The sequence below is a fragment of the Enoplosus armatus genome, chromosome 2 (genome assembly GCF_043641665.1).
Source record: "Enoplosus armatus isolate fEnoArm2 chromosome 2, fEnoArm2.hap1, whole genome shotgun sequence".
Lineage (NCBI taxonomy): Eukaryota > Metazoa > Chordata > Actinopteri > Centrarchiformes > Enoplosidae > Enoplosus > Enoplosus armatus.
Genome location: NC_092181.1, coordinates 7,108,697 through 7,122,477, shown reverse-complemented (window position 1 = coordinate 7,122,477; position 13,781 = coordinate 7,108,697). Strand labels below are relative to the sequence as shown.

At 42.0% G+C, this 13,781-nt stretch overlaps 1 protein-coding gene across 3 annotated transcripts in view; it reads right to left on the bottom strand.

Moving 5' to 3' along the window:
• The window catches only part of LOC139290900 (regulating synaptic membrane exocytosis protein 1-like), a 66,558-nt gene that overhangs the window by 40,450 nt on the left and 12,327 nt on the right, over positions 1-13,781 (bottom strand). For 2 of the 3 annotated variants that reach the window (XM_070912730.1, XM_070912736.1), the window contains exons 2-4: positions 7,468-7,681; positions 3,452-3,463; positions 2,910-2,930 (exon numbers count right to left, since the gene is read on the bottom strand). In XM_070912730.1, the coding sequence (XP_070768831.1) occupies positions 2,910-2,930; positions 3,452-3,463; positions 7,468-7,681 (247 nt within the window). The remainder of the gene's footprint in view (positions 1-2,909; positions 2,931-3,451; positions 3,464-7,467; positions 7,682-13,781) is intronic. The other variant, XM_070912743.1, reaches the window with a different exon arrangement.

Below are 13,781 nucleotides of genomic sequence, written 5' to 3'. Positions count from 1 at the left end.
GAGACTCTGTGTGGCTGTATCATGTGTGAATCCGTGCGCGTGTGTCCGTATGCGTGTGTTAGTGGTAGATTGTTGGCCATAATGTCATTCACATATATACATAAAAGAAACAGCTGAAACCCAAATTAAACATGTGCATGTATATCATATAGGAAAAATACTCAAAGCTGTATTTTAGCACTATAATGTGTGTGTGTGTGTGTGTGTGTGTGTGTGTGTGTGTGTGTGTGTGTTTGTGAACTGTATGTATACTGTGTTTTTGTCTAACTATAAAGACTATAAAGGGGTTCTGGTGTAATACACGGCTAGAAACTGATTTTCTGATCTTTGCTTTTCAAATAATAGATATTTCTACATCGCATTTATGACACATTCTGAAAAGTGTAAGAACCGGAGCACAGGCCTTGAATATCAGACTTTTTGGTACAGGGTCTTGTGGTTTTTGTTATAAAACCATGGAGCTACTTGACCCAGATTATCAAACAAAATCTTTAAATTGGTATGAATTACCATTAACATTGGCTGAGTTCAATTTCGTCTATATGGTGTGAGTATTGTACATTCATGAATGTTTATGTAAATGTTTATTTCTATGCCATCATACATGTGCGTGTGTGTGTGTGTGTCAGGACCCAGCACCTTATCCACTGGGAGGCAGTGCTCCTCTACAAAGGAGAGAGATTGTCAGCGGTTTGTTCAGTTTCTGGAAGCCATCTGGAGCTGACATTAAACACACATAAACAAACACTCAGCCATTAACAAGCTATAGCACCAGCGATAGCAGGGCAGCTTGACAGAGAGGGCTATAAAACATACACATCAGCTGTTTCACACACTTCAGAGCTAGCTTAGTCTTTGTATCACATACTGAAAAAGATTTAAACTGCTGGCATTTAATGATGTGTTGGGTTTAGAAAGCAAAGTCCAATGAGGGACATTTAGATCAACTGATAACAAAATGAAAATCATTCTGTCCTTTAATTTCACATTTAAGAAACCTGCTTGAATATGACACTGGTTCAATCACATTAAATATTTGGTTTTAAAAGCAGACAATGACTCATATTGAGGTCAAAAAAAGTTTTCCCTATTCTTTTGTAGGTACGAAACCATGTACAGCATTAACACTAACAGGACGGGTGTTTGTTTGTGCTAGAGTTGAGTTTGCTAGCTTTATTAAGCTGATGTTAGCTCCATGAGTTGGTTGAAAATGCTGTCACTCAGCTGAGTTTTTACTGTTTCTGACTTGTTTAAAAGGAGAATGTTGGGAAATGGGTCTTGAATATGCTGAAAGACTGAGGCTGAAGCTGCATGTCCCAGGCAATCTTCAGTCATCTTCCTCACCACTTGATGGCCCGTGTTGAAGACGTGAAAATAAAGGTCTTGTTCTTGTACTGCAGAACTAGTTAGTCCTATAAATATGATAAGAAAAAATGTAAGATCTACGAAGACAACCCCCGGTTTGGCTGCTTAGGTGACAGACTTGTTCATGCCATGTTTCAAACAGCATGTTTTCACTTATAATGTGGCAAGAGAAACGCAACGCTAGTGCGGGTAATGTTGGCTAGGGTTAATGGAGTGTGAACGTCTTCAAATCCAATTAAGAGCATGACAGAGGCGCGAAAGCCTTAACTCTTAGCACCCAGGATTGTTCCATACAGTGGGGAAATACTACACAGTGCTAGTTGTGAATGAGAGGGTTTTTTTGTAATGTATAACCCCACTAATGTAGTTGGTAAGTTAAGCGCTAACTCTTTGCCTTGGAAGGAGGCTAACGCTTGGTTACTACTGTAGGTAGTAAGCTAGTTAGCCAATTGCAACTTAGATTACAGCAGATAAACCCTTTCCTTACACTTTTGTTAGTTTTTGTAAACGTTTTTAAAAAAACGTCCAGACTATCTGTATACAGAGTATCGCTCCTACTACAGCCCCATGCACACGATTCAAACCCTGACAGGCATGCCATGCCTAGTTACGGTTGTTAAGCTATGATTGGACAATCGCTGCTCGGTGGCGGGGTTTAGCAAACAGCCAATTCTACTGGTTGTCATATTTGAGCTAATAACTACTAATCTAATAGTGTGAGAGAGAAGTGAGCAGTTACTAGATTACACCTACAGGTGTTTACCCTAAGCAGCACATCAGAAGTAAAAGCCTGCATGAATTCCCTTTTCTATTCTGACACATTTGCTGCCTTACCTGGATACTTAGGCACAGTCAAACAATGAATCCTCTTTCAGACTAGCCAAGGGTTCAGCGACATCCCAAACTAAAATTGACTGCCATTCTCTTCAGGAGGTCTGACTTTGACGGGGGTCAGCAGTAACAACACTTTTGCGACATTTTGCAGTGACCAAGCATTAAGGGGAAGTGGTAAGTGGAACATATACCTGGGCCCCTCCCGTCTCCCCATGGCAAGGCTGGTCTGGTCTCAAACACGCAGGCAGGGAAAGCATGCACAGGCATGAGTGTGCAGTCATTATGCAGTCTGATAAATGGTCTATAGGGTAGAGTGCTTTCTTATATGCATGCCCATCCCCATTTTTTTGTCAAGGATTTATTCCAGTATGAATTTGCCCCTTTTCAGCACAGCCATGCCTACAGCCATAGGAAGAGGGGTCAGGATGGGTCAGGGGGGTCAGACGTCGCTGCCGACAGCCTATATCATGGCTCATGCTCACTCTGCCCGCCAGTTGATTTTCAGGGTCTGCATTCATTCTCAGAATTAGAGTACTGATGCAGGATCACCAGCCAGCTGCCCTGGGACCGCTTAACCACAATGATCTGTGAGACAAGAACTGATAGTGGGTCTTCCTGTTCTGATACTGTGAATGAGCACAGACCCGGGTGTGAAGGGGAGACAATAGTAGTGACCCATGCAGCAAAATCCATCACCCAGCAAGCCTTACCCTGTCCTTCACTATGAGACACTTTGCAAGGGGAGGAGACAGACAATGGACACAGAGTTAGTAAGGGTTCACACTGGAAAGAAAATCTTTTGAGGACACAGTAGTTCCTGGTGGCTCCACCCCCACACAGTACAGTAAATGCTCGGAGAAATCCAAGTTAACAAAAACTATGAACTCTCAGGGACTCCCTCTGTTCAGTTAAGTCAGTAATCCATAAGTGGATTTGTACACACACTGGCTCCGTTCCAATCCGATAGCTCGCTCTCTTGCATCTGCAGTTGTTGGTTTTTCACCCTGTTTTTCTTTCGGCTGGGAAATTATAGGTCTGACCAAACATGGAAGAAACTAAGCTTAGAAGTGTTTTACACCACCTTTTCAGGGTAGACGTCAACATGCTGGGAACAGACAAGAGAGATCTCAGCTCCAGATTTGAACAGAGCCAGCGTTTTTTATTTTACCTTTAGGTGTCACAAACATCACTTTCACAGCACAGAGAGAACACACACACACACACACACACACACAAAAAAAAAGATGCTAACCACTTTGTCCTCCTTTGTGGCATGCAGTCCAGGTAGCAGTGAGAATTGAGAAAAGTGAGGGTGAGAGTGGAGCAAGAGGGAACAGGAGAGAAAGAAATGAAAGAACGAGAAAGATACAAGAAATAGAGATGCAGAGAGGGTGAATTTGTGGGATATTGGACAGATTGTGGGAAAAGAAGGAAAAAAACAAAGGAGAAAGGGGAGGGAGGGGGAGAGGATGTGGTGCAAACATTTGTTAATTACATTCAGAATTGATACACATACTTCATATTCAGTGACAAGAGTGTGAGGCGGTGGGGACAACAGTATGCAAATGTATGTGACCAGTGACATGTTAGGCTGCAGCGACATGCATGACCCCAGCTTGGCGTGACCTATGGTGTGACTCATGACCTGTGACAACATCAGGATGCGTCACAGCTCCTCAGCACAAAGAGGAAGCTGGGACACCGAAAGCAACATGGAGCAAATTCCTTCACAACCCTTACCTTTAGTAAAACCTCTATACGCTCCCATCTGAAAATCTGTTCACTTTCAAATATTCACATATTAAAGGCGCTTCGTTTATGGCTCATGCTGAAAGGGAAAAATAAAAAAAGCCTATAATGTTTTATTTTTTACAATAATAACTTTGTTTTGACCTCAGGTTACAAACTAATTAGTTCAAAGAGGTTACTGTTTTTACTGTTTTTATTTCTAATGTAAACTGCTTAATGAAAGTAATCAAAGTAAATACAGTGTGATGATTGAATAACTCTATTATTGCTAATCCCTCTTTAATAATAAACAGTGTGTCCGTTATAACGTTGAGCAGGGGGGCAGAGCTTTGTGGCCTAATCAGCGTTTGGACGGCGTTTGCACTGCATGTTGCTGCGATGCCGTCTGCAGGGCACAGGGCAGCACTACACAGCTCTGCCATCAGGAGTTATTACAGTAAGCTGAGTCGACTTGATTGTCTAATATTTCCATTCCAGGATTTTTGTGCAGTTTTGTACAGAGCCCCTACAGAGCTACGTATATAGTGTATATAGACCATGGAGATGAATGTAAATGAATGTTTCAAAATGAAAATTGGGGACTATTTCTTCAGCAGAAAGTAAAATAAGATATTTCTAAACCTGGATAAAAAAACTAGAAAAACCACCTGCGTGGCTAGATACCACTAGAGGTAGATAAGGAAATTGTGTTTTTGTTGTTTTCTTTATGTGATTTGGATGAGCCGATCCTTAAAACAACCAACATATTCTTGAGTTCTAAAGTTTAAAAGCCTTTGTCGTTCTGGCTGTCCTCTTTACTATGCACAGCAAGCTGTTGTACATACAGTATATTTATACTATATATGTAAATATTTTGCTGAACAACAGCACACAGTGTATTTTAATACTGTGCAAATGTATTTTTAAAATCCAAACTGCTAACTAGAGGAAAACACAGTGTGCTGCTGATGTAAATGAGCACACTGTATGCAGAGGAGGGTTTTCATGTAAACAAACAAAGCTCACACTTTCCTAACCCTGGCAGGGTCTTCGGAAACATCCCATCCCACATGTTATACACACACACACAACCTTTCACAAATGCACACACACAGAAAAGAAATGAAAGACAATCTACATGTCGTGTTCTCTCGTGCCTTGTAAGGATTTATAAATTACATTGCTCAGTGTAGGAAATTCAGATCTGTTAAGTGGTTGGTCAAGTCATGCAACAAATCTTAAGTGGAATGATAAAAAAAGTAGTTGCATTATCAGAAATCCTTGTGAAAGGCAGGGGTAAGTGCTGAAAGTAAACATACTGTATGTTTGAAAAATGATCTTATATTGTCATTTAAAGTGAGACATCATTTCATTATGTTAAAGTGTGTGCAGACTCACAGACACAAAACACACTCACGTAAACACATACATAAGAGTATCCAACAAGAGGGTACTCAAGGCATGTGCCGTTACATATGAAACAACAATCTGCACTAAATCTCCCTTTCATTTGCCTGAGTTCAATTATTTAGGCCCCTGAAATTCCACTTAAGTGATGTATCATAAGTATCATGTGAAGGAAGACAATTCCATACTAAAACATTCATTATTCAAAAAAGTCCGTATTGACTGATGTTATTTTGAGCACTCTTTCCCCTCAAATAAATCCTTTGCTCTATCTGTTTTTATTTATAGATTGCATTTACATCATGCTAGCCTCATCTCTTTATTTCCATGTAACAGCCTGCCTGCTGTGAAAGTAATACTAATGGCTTTACCAACAGGGACACTATCTTTATCTCCTATTCTCACTGGCCTTTGAGTTCTGCATGCCAGTGTGAGTTCAGACCCAGCTGGGCTGGGCGGATCCTGACCAGATTGGGGAACAGCAGGCCAAGGGTGGAGGGCCCATAGTCAGGTAAGATACCCAGGAGGAGGTCCTCTCTCTTGGGTTGGAGGGGAGCCCAGAGAGGGCTTGGATGGAAGAGGGCCGGGTCCCAAAATAGTGCAAACATGTTTGGTTTATGGATGGAGGCCAAATTGATCCAACCTGTATCAAATGAATGGCTCTAATTTGGTGATATGGTGTGGGCCTTTGTTTTATAATAGTGTAGCCTCTGGAGCCTGTAGCTTAGCGGTAGCACCACTCAGTGTCCTCAGTGCATTGTGGGTTTAAGTTAATGGATCCTTTGTTTGTTTATTTGTTTGTTTGTTTTCCTTTTTAGCCATGTTATGTTCCCCAGAGAAGGAAGAATATTCACTTTGGTGATCCCCTGACTCTTCATCCAGCGCCACAAGCAGGCCAAAATTTTGATAACAAAATTGTGTCAACAAGATGAATACATTTTGGACATTCATGTTCCCCATGGGATGATCTTAAATAACTTCGGTGATTTCTTGATTTTCCTCTAGTGCCTTCATCAGCTTCAATACTTTGCTTTATGACCAAATATCTGCAGAACTAATGCCATTCCCATCAGTCTACTAATGATCAGCATGTTAGCATTTTCATTGTGAGCATGTTAGCTTGTTGATATTAGCACTTAGCTTAAAGCACTGCTGCCTCACAGCACCACTAGCTAGACTCTTGTTTACATGAAGTATCACAACTGTCCCACCCTCGCTACCACTATGTAATTTAATCAGCAGAGCAAAACAAATGTTTAATGGCAATGGAATACACAAAACACTCACTGCCTGTAGGCTTAACTGATGGCTCCACTGTATGTCCTCAGTATGTTCTGTGAAAATATTTTCATCAAAATATGTAGTACACAGTTTCCCTTTGTCACTAGTGCAGTAAGATGTTTACGTTTGCAATAGCTAACTTTGTAAGCAACAATGGCAGCAGTGTGCTTTGCCAGTTTTTTTGTGAGAATAGAAGTGTTTGGAACAAACTGAGCATGGAGAGACACAGCAAAGAAGTGGATGACACTGCAAGAGTTGTTTAAGGAGTTTTAGATTTTCTTTTTTTGCTGTGAAACTTGGGTTGCCATTGGAAACCATTCTAATTATTGCAAATATTAACCAACTTAACTTTTTGACTGACTCTTTTCAGTACGGTGAGATTTAGGTAAGGTTTTCAGTATTCCTTTAAATATCCTATCTGAGCTTTGGTACCCTCTTCCCCTCTCTTTTTCTCAATGGTCCTGGACTTTCTTTAGGCATGTTGCTTCAGAAGGTCAGCACTGTCACTGTCTGACATGCTTTCTTGACGGCGACAGTGCGGTCACAGTTGACACAGGACAACACAGATGCTACTACTGGTGTGCTTTCACGTTCAAGTGAGCTAAGGTGCTTCAATTTGTAATCGTTCCACAACACCACAGCCTCAGACTTAAAATGAGCCTTGACGGGGCTATGACTGGTGCCAAGCCATTCTTCCAATACACTTTGGTCTCACCAAAGTGTGACCAGGAAGCAACAAAGCAGACAGTAACAAACACAAAAGCAGAAGGGCCAACTGTACATCAGCTATGACAGGAATGAGGTGAGTGTGAGAGGTAGAAAGAAAAAGGGATTAAAGGTGAGGTTTCTCACATTGTTGGAGCGCAGAGAGACCCGCCCTCCACAGCGAGCGCAGAATTTGGTCTGGCAGTAGGAGCAGAGGTGGCCGCAGCCGTCGGCAAACTTGGTCTTGCGGCAGATGCCGCAGGTGGGCGCATCGTCCTTCAGCTGGGTCTGCTGACGCCGCGTCTCAGCCCCGATGCGACGCACCTCCTGTTTGTAGCTCTCAAACTGCTGGTGCAGTGTTCTGAGTGGAGAGGAGAAAAAAGTGGAAGATTGCCCATTAGTGGTACATCATACATTCACAAACTTTTTGTACTTGATAAACTTTACCCTTCGCCGCTGTTCAGACAGATCTTCCTGCCTAAATACCCTTACATTCATAAAAACATCAACAGAAAAGGACGAAGTGGAATTTCTGAATAACTGAATAATTTTTTAAATAAATAAATCTAACGGAAAACAAAAGCGATGTTATGCGTGCGCATGTTTGAGAACAACATTTCAGTTCCAGAGAAATAACTGGCAATTAGAGCGCCACTTGAAAGGTGCCTTTCAAAAAAAAAAAAAAATCATACATGCAATTAAATGAAACTCCAGCTCAGTTTTGCTCTCCGTGGCTCACAGCCTCTCCCCTCCCTGCTTCCCGGGATGCCTGGAAATAACCCGAGTGTGAATTGCAAATCAGGCCATGTGAAAATACCCACAATGTTGTCTCAACAGAACTGTCAAAGGAATACTGCATTAGCATACCATGGCTCCCATATAGGGGACCCAGACAGGAACTTTAATTACCTCGCTGAGTGAGAGAGATAGAGAGGAAGGAGGTGGCTTCATTCACAGCTTTTGCAGCCAATTTGCCTATTTGTGTGAAGCAGACAAACTCTAGTTAAGTCTCCGGCCGCACACCGGCTTTACAGTTGTGTCTGCGAGTTGTTTGTCAATGGAAATGCATCAAAACAATGCAGTGCACTGGCATTCAGAGTTTTTCACATTTGCTGAGGTAAAAATGAGAAATTCATACAAAATCTGTTGACCCTAAAAATAAAGTTGTATAAGTGGAAGGCCTACTGGTTAGCGGGACACTGGACACAAGTGTATTACAGCAGTAATTTCTGATTATTCTGATTATTAAGTTTGTAAAATGTCAGAAAATAGTAAAAAAGTAAATAACATTCATATTGCTTGTTTTGTTCGTCCAACAGTCCAATAAACCCAAAGACATTCCATTTACACTGATGTTAAACTAGATCACCTAGGTCTATTGAAAGCAGACATCCTCCCGTCTGTAGTGCTCGGCTGCTGGGTAGGAAACAGGTAGAAAACATAACACCTGATCCGTTGTCGGCAGATTTTTGTGGTAGAAATAATCAGACAGATAACTGTCCTCCACCATGACCCATCCAAATTCCAGGAGCGGATGCCGTCTCTTTACAGAATACTTTTGAGTTGGAAAAAAAGGTCCGTCTTTGTCAGTCTTGAAAAAACAAGCTGTCCAAACAAAACGTTACATAATTCCCACAAAGTATACAGTCTCCCTGAAAAGAATCACAAGTATGCCAAATAGAAACTTTCCAGGTCCAGGAAATAAGCCAGTTGTACATTCCTCTTCACTAGCGGCTTTCTACCTGTCTCTGGCTAGCACTAGAGCAGAGACAGCAGACTGCCACCATACAGAGCTGGAACACGTAGGAGACTGGCGGACTGGGACACATTTGGCCAATCAGCTGACACAGGGAATAGTTGGAACAGGGACGGACATTTTGTGACGTGGAATGTTGAATGAAATGTGGAGAAAAAAAATGTCATCGTAACGGACGTTTGTTGGAAAAATACACGTTGATGTCATGGTTAGAAAATGAAACATCCCTTGTAACACACAGCCTACGCAACTTTAGACTCATATTTTGAATATCATCAAGTCTTACATGCATTTTTCTCAAATATCTGGCATGTATGTCTGAAGGGGACTTAACAACTAACCTAGGGGCTCAACTTCAAAGCATCAGTACCATCTATAATGCAGAACCAGGGCACTTTAAAGTTCACTCAAATATGTTAATGAAGATCATCGCGGTACCATCGCTTTATACCGTTGCACCCATCCTGATCTCTTTATCTGTCACCAGTTTTGGTCGGGCTTGACTGAGGGAGACAGGGAGCTTTGAACAGGTAACACAGATACTGTGATGAAGCATCCAGTGGAGTTGTGTAACTGCAGTTCTCCAGACAGACACAGATGAAGGTTTCACGTGGAGAGTGTCTGCACATTCAAATATACTCTGGAGATGTATGAATTTGAATTGCACGTGCATGTTTTCATTCACAAATGTTTCGAGTAAGCTTTGATTCAGCTAATCGTCATAAGCAATGACAAATGGACATTGGTGTTGACACAAACCTCAGCTAAACTGATCCGTACGTAATTCAAATGGAAAAAACAACACGACACCGCCGCAGCAGCGACGTCATAAACGTGACCTCTGACCCCAAGAAGCTATCTATCCTGCCAATGGGAGTGCAGGGGCTGAGCCAAGCCCAGGCACCATGGGAACAGCTGTCAGAAGCAGAGGGTGCACAGCCGGTTGTCATGGTAACGCGGTGGCGTCAAGCGAGGGGTGTCAGCGGGTGTCAGTGCACCAGCTGTTCCTGTTCTTAGAGCCACGGTTTCATCAGCCTTTTCTACTGCTTCCACACATTCAGCAGACATGCACTGTTAAAGCCGTACAAGGCCACTTTTTAATGTAAAAATAATCACAAAGGAGCTCTGTAACAGCGGGGACAGTCTCATCACCTTTTGATTGACAATCTCTAGACTTACGATGAAATTTTAATGTAAGGTCTGGACAATTTCCAGACCTTACATTTTCCCTGCAGGAAATGATTAAACACAAAAATATCTCTTCAATGTCGGCAAGTTAGTGCCATTCAGCAAAATCTGGACCCCACAACATTAGACCTTTTATATTATCTTCTCATATACCTTTGATGTAAAGATACTTCCATGATTTCTAGATACTACCAATATGGAAACCTACTGTGACTTTAAACCTGTATTAATTGAGTTGCTCACCCTAGGGCATCACAACAAGCTAAAAACACAACATTTACATACTGTCAACATATAAAATGTATATGCTGAACGTATAAGCAAACAGTTACTTATTTACATATCCAGCAAACACAGTGTAACATTAGCATTCCTTTAGAGTTTCTGGCCATTCGGCAAGTGTAAGTCCAATATTCACTCTCTTTTACCTCTGTTTTTGTCTCAACCAACTCCTGAGGGAAATATCTGGCTCTTTAGGCGCTAAAAGCTCCACTATGTTCACAAGCTAGTTGCTAACTTTGTTTTTCTCTCATTTGGTGCTGGACAAGTAGCACAAAGTGGGTTTATTTTTTAGTTTTTTTGCTGATAACAGCTTCTTGCTGCCACTGAAAACTATGTTGACCTGTGAGACTGAACCGAAACAGTAAAGTTGCAGGCCGTACAACCAAAACAATGAGCTGAAAGACGCTAAAATGCTCTGCAGAATGGAGGAGAAATGCAGAATCAGGTGACAATTCTCTGTGGATTAATCACAACGAGCGATTACACTACACTTCCATCTAACACACAGACATTGGACCCAGTGTTCATATAAAAGTATTGATTAATTCAGCTTCAAACTCATTTCCTTTCTCCCAATTTGATGACTGACAGAGTTGCACAGTGCAACAATGAATGGTAGATCCCATAAATGCATACAATATTCAGTGACAGTGAAATTTGTCCTCAACTGGAAAGCGATCTACTGAATGAAGAATTAAGCACAAACAACATATACAATATACAGCTACAGTATTCATTGAACATGTGCAATCTATGTCACACATACACCATCCAATATTTAATATTCACACCCTATTAATAGACAATGTGACAGTCCAGATTCATGGCCTCTGAGTCAGCACACAGTTCCCACATTCATCATAAGTTCCATCTAAATGCATATTATAAAGAGTACCTTTATGTAAATCTTAACCTTGACTCAACAGGGGATACATGAGTGACCCCAGCCATACGGATGAAAACGTAAGCACTCCTCGCAGGTAACAACATGCTTTCTGTGTTCACTCTACTGTGTGTTCATCGATTACTGGCCTGAGCCGGCTGCCTCCCCAGGGGTCAGCCACTATGCCTGGGATCACAGGTGGTGAGGGAGCGCTAAAAAAAAATTCCGGAGCAGACAGACTTTTTCTTCAGTCAATTTCATTCAAAAACAGACCGAGAATATGTACATCGCTGGTGACTTGCATAGACAAACTAACAGCACTACCAAAAAAAGAATAATGTCCATTTTGTAATATTTGGTTTCTCCCAAAATTAACTAATTTCTTCAAAGCCTGAATCATGCCATTAACTTCACAGGTAGCTGTTTTCAAGCTCCAATAAACCCACTGCATGCCACCCACCCAGCACCAAACAGCAGACAGACAAAGTTAGCAACTAGCTGGTGAACATAGTGGCAAGGAATAAAAACTAATGCATAAATTAGTATGCATAAATATGACCCAAATATGACCCCAAAATCAATGAACACAGCTTTAATCACACCTGCGCTTCACCTGCTATGACAAGTCAAAATGGCTACCGTGAAAAAGTTATTTTATCTCGTTAAAAATTTGGCTAAATTCCTAAATTACTCAACAGTAGCAGTAACTAGTTACAGAGTGACATGAAATGTTACATTACACATTACAGCTACTCTTCAACAACTCCATATCCTCCACACTCCCAAGTCGCATCTTCTGTATTTAACAGACCTTGAAATACAACATGAGACACTGTGGCTTAATTAGCGGCCGGCCTGCACTACCTATCAACCTCTAACCTAAGCTAAGCACTAAACTAGCTAGCTAGCAGAAACTCAAACATACACCCCAACTCAAAAAAAACAACCCAGGTGATTTCTGGATGTGCCAGTTGTGTTCTAGACAGAAGAAGACACAACATGTAAATAATAAAACGACTTTTGAGTTACCAGAAGGTGTCAACGTCCTCTTCCAGCAGCAGTTAGCCATACTCCAAGTTAGCCTCCAGTCCCGGCGCTAAGCTAACATATAGCTACTGACCATACAAAACAAGTTATCAGTCACAGTCCACTACTCATTACTTAAAAAAAGTAACCTGCTCACACTACTGTAATGTGTTACTATCTGACACTGTTAGCATGTGGCCGTGGCAGACAGTGACCAGGGGGGTCCGAGTGGTGTGAACCAGCTGTGCTGTGGCTGTCTCCTCTCTCTCTCTCTTGGTCAACACCACGGGCTAGCAGGGCCAGATGCTGGTGTGCCATGCATTGGGGGCTCTGTCAAAACAAGCGTGCAAATTGAGCACACATGCAGACAGCTACATACACTCACACACACACACACACACACACACACGTAGGCAAATAAAAACAATGACACAGACAGAAAAACCCACATGTACACATGTATATGGGTTTGCCCACGCCTAGGGCCGCACGTATTCAGCTCAGCATGTCCAAGGACTCCCTCCCTCTCCCTGCCTTTCTCTCTCTTGGTCTCTTTATCTCTCCCTCTTGTGTCTCCACTCTCTTCACCAGTCGTTGATGTGGAGTTGTTAATTAGCACCGCTATGAATACATTGCCCAAGGATGGGGAGTGGAGAGGGGAAAGCTGTGTGTGTGTGTGTGTGTGTGTGGGGGGGGGGGGGGAGTGCTATTTCTGTCTCATCAGCTGATTACTGGTGACACCTTGCAGAAGACCCGTTCTCAGTTGGAGGAGACGCAAGAAGTTAGAAAAGAAGCAGTCTGTATGTTTTTGGGCAGCAGGAAGTGCTGATGGACTGTTCGCTAACCCCTGCTCCCTTGGTTACTGTTGCTTCGCCTGTAGCAAGCAGCGGCAAATTCACCACTCACAATTCAACATGTTTGAAATGATGCGTCTTCGAGCTCAGTTCAGCTCAGTAAACACGAGCAGGGCTCTCGTTTCCAACCGAGAGCCATGGATTTTGTTGGCTGAAACTGTCGCTAACAGATTGAACTCGCGAGCTGGCTAGCTAAGTTAATGCTGACGCTAAAACTCTCTCAGTTGGTGGAAAACTCCATCGCAATGGAGTTTGATGACTCTGTAAATAGTTTAAGTTTTAATCATTTTTTTAAAAAGAGAACCTTGTAAAGGGGTCTTAAATATGCACATGATGGCTACATACAAGATATAATGCTAAAATGTGCTAATGCTAAAAGCTACATGCTACATACACCAGGTAATGATCTAAGAAATGCAAATAAAGGAGCAGCATTGTTCATGTGTTTCGGGATAGAGCTAGTTAGCCTTTG